Genomic DNA, 13769 nt, shown 5'->3' on the forward strand with positions numbered 1-13769 from the left:
AGCTCCCGACTGCATTCGCAAACTTTGACTTAAGCATATGGTGGCATTTCCTCCTCCCAGCTCTCTGTACCTTTAGCCACCTTGGGGCCATTCTGTCATGGGTCATTGCACTTCAGATTATTCAGTGCTTGCACTACTGGCCTTTAGACCACTGTGGCCTTACGGCTTGGAGTAGGTGCCAAATGGAATGCCCCCTGACACTTGGCAGGTTGCAGCCTTCTGTTTTTTTTGCTGTTGATTGGTGGAAGACAGTTTGTAGTGCCATCACTGGCTTATTCATGGCCGCTGTTCTGGGACCCTTCTGTTGGGGGCTATGCAGGCTGCTTGGCCTCGCTACCCACTGCATACTGTCAGGTTCTTCTGTCTCGAGTGCCTCTCTCTGCTGGGCAAGCAGCATGGTTGTGTCTTTTTGGTTTTACAGGCATTCCTTCGCTGTTAGCAGCTCCAGTTCTGTCAGCTTCTGGCAGTTCCTATGGCCGTTGTCGATCTTTGCCTCAGAGTGTGGCTACAGCTGCTTGGCTAGCTCGTGGCTCTATGGTATCAGCAGAATTTGGCTGTTTCATGGCTGTTGAGCATCTTCCATTGATACACGTGGAGCACGGCTCCATCACGGTCTGTACTGCACAGTGTACCCTTTCCATGTGCTGCACTGCTTGGTAGTTGGCTGTTGAGCATGGTTCTGGCTACACTCGGTGGCCTCACCACCATATCTAGCGTGGTCAACTCGTGCTTCCCTGGTCCCTGTTTCTGTTCAGTTTTGTCTCTGGATGCTGTTCCCAGTTTCCTCTCTGTCAATTGGAACGATCCTATATCTGAATGGGGAGCAAACCCCTCCTTTTTTTGTGTGTGTGTAATGCAGCCCTAATCCTGACTCTGAACATAACCATCTGTGCCTGGTGGCCGCGGCTTCATAGTGGGGCACAGCTTCATCACTGCCCATAGAGTGCAGCTTCATCTTTTATGTACTGAGCCTTCTATGCCTGGTGAGTACAGTTCCCATCTATGCCAGTTGGACACAGATCCGTTTTTGCCTGATGAGCATAACTTTGTCTCTGCATGTTGAACGCAGCTCCATCACTGAATGAAGACCACCACTCCATCTCTACATGTAGAGTGCATCTCTGACAATATTCAGATGGGATTTAAAAATAGCAAACCTAAATTAAAACAATATCTCAGATCAACAAAGATTTTAAATAAAACTCTACTTCCCAGGTATCAAAAACTGTATATATATAAAACAAAATTTGTGAAGGTGCTCAGAAAACCACTGTGACTGAAAGTTAAAAATCACACATAGAGGCATATTTTCAAAGCACTTAGCCTTCCAAAGTTCCATAGGTTTCTATGGAACTTTGGAAGGCTAAGTGCTTTGAAAATAAGCCTCATTGTCACCGTTTTCTAACATTGCAGTTCCTCATCAATTTAAGACAGCAGTCCTCAAAGATGTCAGTATCACAGTTCTCAATGTCACTTCAATCCACAAACACAGTACATTTCAGTGATGATATCATTAAACTCAGATTTACCTCATCATTCCATCGAGTTGGGCATCTCCACTGAAGAACGCCATTAAAGAGCGACTGCTGTAGATAGACACAGTGTATCAAATGTATACAGTCCACCCTGACTTAGATCCAAGTTTTGCTTTCATAAGCTTCATCAGGGGATACTTCCAAATAAAAAAAAAATTATGACTCTGGATATCCCGTCAATGTAATTTAAAAAGCTTATAAACGAGTGCTTTATGCACACCACCAGTGGCTATTACGTGATAGTCATGTGTTGGATTCATCGAAAGTTACATGTGTGTTACCATGTTCAACAAAAGTTTTTGATATATGAAGAATTATACAAAAGCATTGGCATATATTACAGTATTTTCCAATTTTACAAAGACCACTTCAGTTTGCCTACCATAGGAACAAAAATTTAGCAGATATGTTGATGCATTCTCATTTGATGAATGATGAGCAGTGGATGTTACAGGAGGAATACGGACGTTATGCTTGTGGACACTGCACATATTATACTTGTGTGACAGAATACTTGCGTCCCTATACCAAATAGTGCTGAAATGTATTATTTGAAACAGAAGACCACAGGTTATTTACTATGTTAAATGCCTGTGTCAGGAAATATTACATTGGACAAACTAAGAGAAAAATTAAGTTTAGGATTGCTCAACATCTTGGTAATATACATTTAGGCAAAATGCATACTCCTTTGTTATAACACTGGTTTAGTATGGGACATACAGTAATGGACTTTAAGTTTGTAATATTGCAGCAAGGTGAGGATGTATCTCAAGTTTTAATTCAGAAAGAACAGCGTTTCATTTATCAGTGGAATACGGTTCAGCCCAGTGGTCTGAACAAGGAAGTCGATTGGGCATTGCTCATGTGATTATCAGTATAATAGAAGAGACAGGCATGTTGGTCTCTCCAGGTGCCGTTTTGAGGCATTAATGTTTCCACTTCTTTCATGTGCCTGATCATTTGATTTGTTTGTGAGTTTCTTATGATTTTTTTTTAATTAATGTGATGTTATTGATTATAATTTTTGTATGATTTGGAGGTGCCCCCTGATGAAGCTTATGGAAGCAAAACCTGGATCCAACTCAGGATGGATTTGTATATGTTTGATACACCGTGTCTATTTTACATCATTCAATGTTTAGGACATGAGTAGCCATACTGGGTCAGACCAATAGTCCATCTAGCCCTGTATCCTGTTTCTAACAGTGGCCAAGCTAGGTCACAAGTATTTGGCAGAAACGCAAATCGTGGCAACATTCCATGCTACAAATCCCAGGTCAAGCAGTTGCTTCCCTATATCTGTCTCAATGGCAGACTGTGACAGAACAGTGTGTTTTAAGCCCGTAAAATTGCCTTTATTAATTCTGAAATGCATTTCTCTAGTTTGGCCAGCAGGTGGTGCATGTTTATGTTAAACTGTTGTAGAAAAGTGTATGCCCTTTTTTAGTTTCACTTAGTGAAGAAATGAATCTACAGTACTGTGAGCAGTGTACTTTTAAAACTTGTTGACTGGGCTCTGGTTGGCCTGGAGTTTGAAATTACCCATCAGTTGTTTCTGGCTGTTGCTTCAGTCTTATCCCGGGAGAAAAGAGAGACAGATCTCTTTGCTGAGGCTCGGTGAATTATATGTCCAGATCTCCCCAAATACTTTCTAGGAAGTATGCAAATGTTTAGTTAGTGCAAATAGCAAACAATAACAAGTAACTAAATATGGATCAATTTTAACACTATTTTGTTCCACTGTTCAATATTTTAAAGAGAAAACAAAATTGTTTGTTCGCCCTGCTTGTCTGGACTAATAAAGAATCCTGGTGTGTTGGGTCTGTGAGTGCTTTCTGGGAACTATGGGACCCCTGGGAGTGTAGCCCCAGTAACCTAGAAATCGCTGGGGATAATTTGAGAGTGAGAGACTCGCCCAGAGCGGTTGTGATCCAGTCGGTGGGAGGAGGGTGATAGTGTAGAGCATAAGTGGCAGGTGCAGGCTGACCTGAGCTGTGCTTGGGGATAGACCCTCTGCGTGGGTGTTGGTGGCAGCATGGTGGGATTGTCAGGCTCAGTGTGTGGTGTGTGGGTCACCATCCACGGAGTGGTTCAGAGTCTTCACAGTGAACAAGTGCAGCAGTAACAGGGTTCCTTCCAGTTCAGGTGTTTTTTCTTTTTAGTGTTAGGAGATTAGCAGAATGCTGATGGTGACACTGGAGATGCCTGACCTAACCCAAGAGCAACTGGATAGCCTCAGCGATGAAGAGAGACGCAGGACTGGCCTGTGCAGAGTTCTCTTGAGGGGAGAACAGACTCCTTGTGGACAATGGCTCGTGTGTTGGCAGGGACAGATGTCACACCAGCTGAGATCTGACACATCAACATGATAGAGCAACAGCGGCTAGATCAGCTGCAGTGTGAGGAACTGGAAGAGCGACAGCAGTGAGAGGGGTGTGAATTCCAGCTGCAGAAAATGAAGCTGGTGATGAAAATGACTCTGATCCAACCCAACCCCTGCGCCGAGGCCGGATCTGCAGCCTGGATAGGGCCCAACTTGTTTTCGCAGTTTGATGATACCTGAGGTGACATAGATTGATATCTAACAGCTTTTGAGAACATTTTCTGCCTCAAAATTCCTCAAAGACTGGGTGCGCTATCTGGGAGGAAAGCTCACTGGTAGATCACATGAGGTGTTTCAAGGTCAATAGAGACATGCTCCCAGTTTGAGGAGGTACGCAAAGCTTTGTTGAACCATTTTGCCATTACCCCCGAGAGCTCTAGACTAAAGTTCCGGACTTTGCAAAAGGGGCAGATGATACAGCGAGTTTGTGATTCAGCTTAGATATCAGCATTGGCGGTGGCTCAGTGGAGCTGAAGTTAAAACCCTGGAGGACTGCCAAAACCTGATGGTCCTGGAGCAGTTTCTTCAGCGTTGTCGTCCAGAGGTGAGGGAACATGTTCAAGATCACCAGCCCTATACTCCAGAGAAGACAGCTGAATTGGCTGACATCTTCATGGCTAACCGTCCATGGTTAGCAAAGAGAAGCCATCCATATCCACAGCAGCCAGTATCTATGGGCAGCCAGGGCCCCAAGCCAAATATCCCTGCAACTTCAGAGACTGTCGGCAAACCCTCCAGTGTTCCCCCAAAACCTAAAGACTTTAGGCATGAACATCCTTGTTTTCAGTGTGGGCGTACAGAACATTTCAAAGTGGATTGCCCAGACAACCCCAAGCCACCTTTAAAGAGCATTCCAGTTCCTGCACCAAGGCTGGTGGCTTTCGTGGGTGGCTCCAGTACCATGAAAGAGACCCACACAGTTGCCGCAGCACAAAAAGATACTGGCCAAGCAAAGAAGCAGATGGATTTCCACAACAGTATAGCACTTCAGTAACTGTGAATCAGACCCCGGTAGCTGGGTTTGTGGACACTGGCTCTAGCATGACTTTGCTATGACCAGAGCTAGTGCCAGAAGATGCAATGCTTCCGGGGCATACTTGGAGGTAGTGTTAACCAATGGATCCAAAAGGCTTGGCTGGCAGAGCTGTCAAGGGAGAATCATTCCTGAGTAGGAGATTTTCGTCATGTGCCTCTTGAGTGTGCTCTTGTCTTTCATTTATATCTTTGTTAGTATTTCTTATACAGCCTCTTGCAGCATTTGCAGCAAAGCTGTTTATAGCCTAAACAAATAATGAAGGGAACATCAATACTTCTGACAGAGAGAAACATCAGAGACCTAGATTAAAGTGGACATGAAGGGCTCGGGGGTCAAGAGGGACCAGAGGCTTCAGGATGGGGAGCAAGTATGATCCAGTTTGAGCTTTGCTGTTAGCACTTCCTGCTGTTAAACTCATACTTTGTGAGATCAGCTGCAGGACGTACTGGTTGTAAGGTTCAAACCTGCTTATGGTACTGGCCAGTACAGGCAGGACAGTGCATTTGTATGGGAGTCTCCCATTCTTGTGCAGGTAAGTGGGAAATACACCCCTGAAGTGGGAGACTTGGCAGTATAAGTTGGCATGAGGATTGGCAGGTCTGGAATGAAGAACATTTCTGAATTTTTAAGTGGAGAGTTTACCAGTCAGGACTGAGATGCCTTAGAAATTAGCAAGCCAAAACCACAGAAGTGGATCTTGAAAGGTTTAAGAATAAAGGTGTTTTTGCCTTATACGCTTAGAAATGTTTCATTAATTGGCCCTGGGAATAGAAAGGATTACTACTGTACTGCCCAGAAGATACAAATATTAATTTTGTTTTTGCAAAGAATTTAGCAGCAATGCATTGGTTGAGATCTCTGTGTGGCTTCCTGATTCCAGGTTGGCTCCTTTCAGCTGTTTGTGGAAGGCTACAAAGATGCAGACTATTGGTTGCGACGGTTTGAGGCGGAGCCACTTCCAGAGAACACGAATCGGCAGCTGCAGTTACAGTTTGAGAGACTCGTGGTGCTGGATTACATCATAAGGAATACAGGTGAGCATCTGGATTCGGTATCCTCTTCTCCTCCTCATGCCAGGGGATGACATGTGATTGTTTTACAGCACCAGTGCCAGTTCTGTAATGATTAACAGCCCTGGCCACTGCACCACTTCAACTTTGCTAGAAAGTGTATGAGCCAAGAGCAGTTTGTATCTCACTAGGGCTCAGAGTGTGCACTAGGTGGGCTCTACCTCTATAATGGGAAACAAATGTGAAAGGGGTCCTGCTTTTTTCCCTTTGCAGATCGGGGAAATGACAACTGGCTCATCAAGTATGATTACCCGATGGACAGCACGAGCGCCCAGGTGAGTGAGCCAGAATTGAATGGTTATGATATACTGTATATTGCTGGTTACACTGACTGCCATGTTCTTTTCTTGATTATTCCTTTCTTCTTAATAACAAATGTATTGTTCCAAATTTTATTAAAAAAAAAAAACAAAAACCAAACCTGCTATTTAGAAGGTTGATGAGGAGCAGCATGTTTCACCTTGCTCTTTGAAGTCCCGAGGTAAATAAATAAACCACCCTGGGAGAAAATCCTTTCCTCCCCATTCAAAACTGCTTCATAAAGTCTACAGCTCAAATCTTTGGCCTTGTCTCTTCTACCCCCACCCCCTAAGGGCCAGTGGTAAACATACAGGGGCCCAGGGCAGAAACTGGGGAGGGAAATCCAAAACCTACCAGCAGACTATGCCTCTTTCAGTTTGAGGCAATCATGGGGGTCTAGGGCAGGTGCCCTACTAGCCAGCCCTGTATCCCCCATCCCCCTGTGTCTTGTTGATGGACTGCTTTCATGCACTTCCCCAAATGTTCAGCTCCTTCACTGTTTGCCTGAAAGTGTGCCCAGCTCCCATCCCTATGTGGCTGAGTGGATATTCTTCTTTGCTGTTTAGGATACTGGCTGGGTGGTGGTGAAGGAACCAATAATCAAAATTGCAGCTATTGATAATGGATTAGCATTCCCCTTGAAGCACCCTGACTCCTGGAGAGCATGTAAGTTCCTTCTGTATCTGTTTGTTTGTTTTGTGAGCCTAGGTAAGTTTGTGATTTATTTATTTATTTACAATATTTCTTAGCTGCACAATCCCAAAGTACATGGCGGTGAACAAATCAACATATAATACTTCATCTTGGCAAAACCTCTGCTCATAGACATACTTATGTCATGTTTCTCCATTTATTCCATGTGCTCTTTAAACTAACATCCAAAAGCTTGCTGGAACCAAAAGGTTTTCAAATTTTGTTTAAACACTGCACAGTTCTGCAATACTCTCAACAATTTCTGTACTTTGGTGTCTCAAGGACATCAGATATTCTACAAGATTGATGAATTAGCACTGTATGCTGACCAGAACAGGGAATCTTCTGAGTAAGACTTTGAACAAATAGAAAAACCTGACTGGGATACCTGGTGCTTTATTTCAAATCTTCCAATCTGGTAATTTTACTATTATCATTTTTCGTATGAAACTCCATTTTCTTTCTTTAATTTATAGAGGGTTTTTTTTTTTATTGAGGGAATAGCAAAAAAAATAAAATAACACACAATATAAAAAAAGTACAAATTATAAGTACATAAGTAATGCCATACTGGGAAAAGACCAAAGGTCCATCGAGCCCAGCATCCTGTCCCCGACAGCGGCCAATCCAGGTCAAGGGCACCTGGCAAGCTACCCAAACGTACAAACGTTTTATACATGTTATTCCCGAAATTGTGGATTTTTCCCAAGTCCATTTAGTAGCGGTCTATAGACTTGTCCTTTAGGAAACCGTCCGACCCCTTTTTAAACTCTGCCAAGCTACCTGCCTTCACTACGTTTCTGGCAACGAATTCCAGAGTTTAATTATGCGTTGGGTGAAGAAAAATTTCTCCTATTTGTTTTAAATTTACTACACTGTAGTTTCATCGCATGCCCCCTAGTCCTAGTATTTTTGGAAAGCGTGAACAGCTTCTTGACAGGACAGAGTACACCGCAACCAGCCAATTAGTTGAGCTAAGCCTGGCCCAATCATTTGAGCCTTCTCTTCTGAGTAGATCTCAGATATCCCTGCTTCTTGACAGGACAGGGTACTCTCACAACCAGCCAACTGGTTGAGCTAGGCCTGTTATTACTACTACTACTACTTAACATTTCTAGAGCGCTACTAGGGTTACGCAGCGCTGTACAATTTAACAAAGAGAGACCGTCCCTGCTCAAAGAGCTTACAATCTAATAGACAAGTGAACGGTCGGTCCGATAGGGGCAGTCAAATTGGGGCAGTCTGGATTCACTGAATGGTAAGGGTTAGGTGCCGAACGCAGCATTGAAGAGGTGGGCTTTAAGCAAAGACTTGAAGACGGGCAGGGATGTTATTGCTACCTCCATTGTGGTTGCAATTCACATTTCTCTACCACAGGCAGGCTCAGATTTACATAGATGCTAATTTACCCAGTACTAGGCTGGAGATTTTAGAACAGTCCTGGATTTCAGATCACCCCATCCTGATCCATTATAACAATCCCCCATCCTGATCCATTATAACAATCTACAGGAAAAAGAGCAGACAAATAGCCTCGTGAAGATTATATCTCAAGTCAGTACCTCCAGTTTTTGATTATTTTTAAGGTTAATGGCACAGCCCCTCTCACCCCACTCTGTGAAACTCTCTTCTGTCTGAAAAATCCTAGCTCAGAGTAGATTCTAGCTCTAATGATAGGCACATTAATATCTGAGGAGGTGAACTATGTGTTAAGGAGGGGGGCTTCCTCATTGTGCCACCCAGCTTCTAGGATGAGTTGGAAGATTTGCCGTTCTTATGGTGACATCTAGTGGCCAAGTGAAGAGTAGCTTTGCATGTAACAGGAAGCATTTCATGCTATACTCCCGACGGTCAGATCTTTGACCAGATAGGCATAGAATATGGAAGATGGTGGAAAAAGCTGGAAGTCAAGTATTGTGCAGTAAGTTGGGGGACAGAGAATGAAGAGGGGGTTTGCAAGGTAGCTTAAAAATGATTTCTTCTGGACGTATGTGCATTTTTCTGGCAATGAGTTTAAAGCATGAATAAACAAGTAAATAGGCTTGAAAGAGACAGTCACATAAGTATGGCAGAAAATCAGCTTGGTAAAGTGGATGGGACAATTAGTCTTTATCAGTACATAAGTAGTGCCATACTGGGAAAGACCAAAGGTCCATCTAGCCCAGCATCCTGTCACCGACAGTGGCCAATCCAGGTCAAGGGCACCTGGCACGCTCCCCAAACGTAAAAACATTCCAGACAAGTTATACCTAAAAATGCGGAATTTTTCCAAGTCCATTTAATAGCGGTCTATGGACTTGTCCTTTAGGAATCTATCTAACCCCTTTTTAAACTCCGTCAAGCTAACCGCCCGTACCACGTTCTCCGGCAACGAATTCCAGAGTCTAATTACACGTTGGGTGAAGAAACATTTTCTCCGATTCGTTTTAAATTTACCACACTGTAGTTTCAACTCATGCCCTCTAGTCCTAGTATTTTTGGATAGCGTGAACAGTCGCTTCACATCCACCCGATCCATTCCACTCATTATTTTATACACTTCTATCATATCTCCCCTCAGCCGTCTCTTCTCCAAGCTAAAAAGCCCTAGCCTTCTCAGCCTCTCTTCATAGGAAAGTCGTCCCATCCCCACTATCATTTTCGTCGCCCTTCGCTGTACCTTTTCCAATTCTACTATATCTTTTTTGAGATACGGAGACCAGTACTGAACACAATACTCCAGGTGCGGTCGCACCATGGAGCGATACAACGGCATTATAACATCCGCACACCTGGACTCCATACCCTTCCTAATAACACCCAACATTCTATTCGCTTTCCTAGCCGCAGCAGCACACTGAGCAGAAGGTTTCAGTGTATCATCGACGACGACACCCAGATCCCTTTCTTGATCCGTAACTCCTAACGCGGAACCTTGCAAGACGTAGCTATAATTCGGGTTCCTCTTACCCACATGCATCACTTTGCACTTGTCAACATTGAACTTCATCTGCCACTTGCACGCCCAATCTCCCAGTCTCGCAAGGTCCTCCTGTAATCGTTCACATTCCTCCTGCGACTTGACGACCCTGAATAATTTTGTGTCATCGGCGAATTTAATTACCTCACTAGTTATTCCCATCTCTAGGTCATTTATAAATACATTAAAAAGCAACGGACCCAGCACAGACCCCTGCGGGACCCCACTAACTACCCTCCTCCACTGAGAATACTGGCCACGCAATCCTACTCTCTGCTTCCTATTTTTCAACCAGTTCTTAATCCATAATAATACCCTACCTCCGATTCCATGACTCTGCAATTTCTTCAGGAGTCTTTCGTGCGGCACTTTGTCAAACGCCTTCTGAAAATCCAGATATACAATATCAACCGGCTCCCCATTGTCCACATGTTTGCTTACCCCCTCAAAAAAATGCATTAGATTGGTGAGGCAAGACTTCCCTTCACTAAATCCGTGCTGACTTTGTCTCATCAGTCCATGTTTTTGTATATGCTCTGCAATTTTATTCTTAATAATAGCCTCCACCATCTTGCCCGGCACCGACATCAGACTCACCGGTCTATAATTTCCCGGATCTCCTCTGGAACCCTTCTTAAAAATCGGAGTAACATTGGCTACCCTCCAGTCTTCCGGTACTACACTCGATTTTAGGGACAGATTGCATATTTCTAACAGTAGCTCCGCAAGTTCATTTTTTAGTTCTATTAATACTCTGGGATGAATACCATCAGGTCCCGGTGATTTACTACTCTTCAGCTTGCTGAACTGACCCATTACATCCTCCAAGGTTACAGAGAATTCGTTTAGTTTCTCCGACTCCCCCGCTTCAAATATTCTTTCCGGCACCGGTGTCCCCCCCAAATCCTCCTCGGTGAAGACCGAAGCAAAGAATTCATTTAATTTCTCCGCTACGGCTTTGTCCTCCCTGATCGCCCCTTTAACACCATTTTCGTCCAGCGGCCCAACCGACTCTTTGGCCGGTTTCCTGCTTTTAATGTATCTAAAAATTTTTTTATTGTACGTATTACTGTTTTAAAAAGAAACAAAGCCAAAAATAGCCCTACATTATGTGCTGAGACTAGTACAGTGTAAAGTAATCTTCTCTGAGGTGCATTGGTATTGAGTCTACAATCATCTTTCAGTAGTGTAACTTGTTCAGTGTAGTGCATCTGGATTGCAGCACTAGACCACTTCTCACTGCCCCATGTTATTACAGTGTTTCCCAGTCCAGATGGAGAGACAGATCCAGGGCTAACTCACTAGGTGGACTAGGTGTCCACATAGGGCGGCAGAATTTGGGGCTTGGTGACACAGCTTCAGCTTGAGTGACATCCTACCCCCTTCTGCTGCCCCCCACCCCCTCCTCCTCAGAGTGCATGCATGGACTCTGAGGCTCTGTACTGTCACTTTTTTTTTCTGCCTCGGGTGCCAGGATGGTGGCGGCACAGAAAAGGATGGAGAGGAGATTTGGGGAGATGGTGGACATGGGTGAGATGGATAGCTACCTAACATCGGGTGGATGTGAAGCGACTGTTCACGCTATCCAAAAATACTAGGACTAGAGGGCATGAGTTGAAGCTACAGTGTGGTAAATTTAAAACGAATCGGAGAAAATTTTTCTTCACCCAACGTGTAATTAGACTCTGGAATTCATTACCGGAGAACGTGGTACGGGCGGTTAGCTTGACGGAGTTTAAAAAGGGGTTAGATAGATTCCTAAAGGACAAGTCCATAGACCGCTATTAAATGGACTTGGAAAAATTCCGCATTTTTAGGTATAACTTGTCTGGAATGTTTTTACGTTTGGGGAGCGTGCCAGGTGCCCTTGACCTGGATTGGCCACTGTCGGTGACAGGATGCTGGGCTAGATGGACCTTTGGTCTTTCCCAGTATGGCACTACTTATGTACTTATGTACTTATGTACTAGAGAGTAGTGAGGGATGAAATTTGAGTGAGTTGAAAATCAGAAAAGTAAAATGGAAGAAAGCTGAGCATGAGATGAATATTGGAGATGAAGAAGACAGGAGGAGAAGAAGTGGCAAATCAACAGGACAGACAATGAATAAAGAGGATAGAGAAAAAAAGAACCAGACACCGGGAGCAGTATGATTAGAAAAATGAAATTGCCAGACAACAAAAGTGATTGGAACCATAGAAGCTAAACCTGCGTCATCTCTCTCCTTGGTCTCTTACACACGTATTCCTCTTCCCCCCTCCCCCACTGCATCACAGCCTCAGACACGTCACACATATACACTCCCATTACATCCACAATATATGCAGGCCCCTTATTCCCAGACCTTAGATATGAGACTTCCCCACATATTTCTACTATTCTAGATACTCCCTACACGTCCCACTTGTATTTTCCTGCTCTGCATACAAACCCCCATCCTCACACACATTCCTACTCCTGATATCCACCCACACACACTGTATATCAGATACCTCTCTCCCTGTTCCTTGACTTGAAGTACTCCTGGCCCCACTACCTTGGAGAAATATGGTGTTATAGGATCCGTCTTTTCTGCCTGGAGTGTATTCAGTCCTGGCTACGCTACTGCTCATGCCCTATACGTGGCTGTGCTCAAAACACACCTCAGAACAGTGATTTTCAACCTTTTTCATCTCGTGGCACACTGAGAGGGTGCTAAAATTGTCATGGCACACCACCTGGAATTTAACTCATACGCATCTGTCTTCGCTAAGATCCATTCCATCCCAACCCATACCTGTAACCTTCAGAAGTAGTTATTTCATTATGCTACTGAAATACATTACAGCACCAATATACCTGCTACTGGGAAACTGGAACAAGAGAGACTGTTACAGATTCCTACACAGACACCACATGCCAGCAGAATCCTTCACTTCGGTTGCAGGTGCAGAACATGACTCACCCGATACAAAATAGGGAACCCCAAAAAACATGCAGACAAAAACTGAAAGCAGAGATACCAGACTCTGCATGTTGTGCAACACCAGAGAAATGTGTCCTCCTGTACAGTGCAAAAAAAGCCATCAGATGTGAATTTTCAACATTGACATAATTCAGTCACTGAACTGAAAATTAAAATAATTTTTCCTGCCTTTGTAGTCTGGTGACTTTTATTATTCCAATCATCTTGTTCCCAGTTGTTGCTTGTGCTTTCCTCTGTTTGTGTTCTTAACTCTGTTTCCAGGGCTTTTTTTCATAAGAACATAAGCGTTGCCACACTGGGACAGACTGAAGGGCCATCAAGCCCAGCATCCTGTTTAGAACAGTGGCTAATCCAGGTTACCTGGCAAGATTTCAAAACAGTACAATATATTTTTTGCTGCTTATCCTAGAAATAAGCACATTTTGCTATTTTTTTTTTCTTACCTCCTGTCCTATGTCTGTCAGGCACTTATATTTCATGTTCAGCTTTCTCCAATTTCTCTGCCTCCTTCTCAGATTTCTCTTCCCTTCCCTTTATGTGCAGCATTTTATTAATTTCCCTCTGTGGTATTGTCTCTCCTCCCCACCCCCTTCCCTCCCGTGGGTCCAATATCTTTCTACCTTCTTCCTCACCCCTCAGGCCTCTGTCTCCCAGTGGCGTAGCCAGACAGCCAGTTTTGGGTGGGCCTGAGCCCAGAGTGGGTGGGCATAAAATTTTCTGTGCTCCGCCCTACCGTCACCTCAAAATATAAATACTTTAGCTAATGAGGATCCTGAAGCTCAGTCAGCTGAAGACTTTCTCTGAAGGTGGCCAGAACTCTCTTTTA

The 13769-nt window shown here is 44.0% G+C and overlaps 1 protein-coding gene across 1 annotated transcript in view; it reads left to right on the plus strand.

Moving 5' to 3' along the window:
• PI4K2A (phosphatidylinositol 4-kinase type 2 alpha) overlaps positions 1-13769 on the plus strand; it is a 61842-nt gene that overhangs the window by 32794 nt on the left and 15279 nt on the right. Inside the window, exons 2-6 of the mRNA XM_030204735.1 lie at positions 422-612; positions 5391-5489; positions 5838-5991; positions 6241-6302; positions 6894-6993. Of these exons, the coding sequence (XP_030060595.1) occupies positions 422-612; positions 5391-5489; positions 5838-5991; positions 6241-6302; positions 6894-6993 (606 nt within the window). The remainder of the gene's footprint in view (positions 1-421; positions 613-5390; positions 5490-5837; positions 5992-6240; positions 6303-6893; positions 6994-13769) is intronic.

Source organism: Microcaecilia unicolor, chromosome 5 (genome assembly GCF_901765095.1).
Source record: "Microcaecilia unicolor chromosome 5, aMicUni1.1, whole genome shotgun sequence".
Taxonomy (NCBI): domain Eukaryota; kingdom Metazoa; phylum Chordata; class Amphibia; order Gymnophiona; family Siphonopidae; genus Microcaecilia; species Microcaecilia unicolor.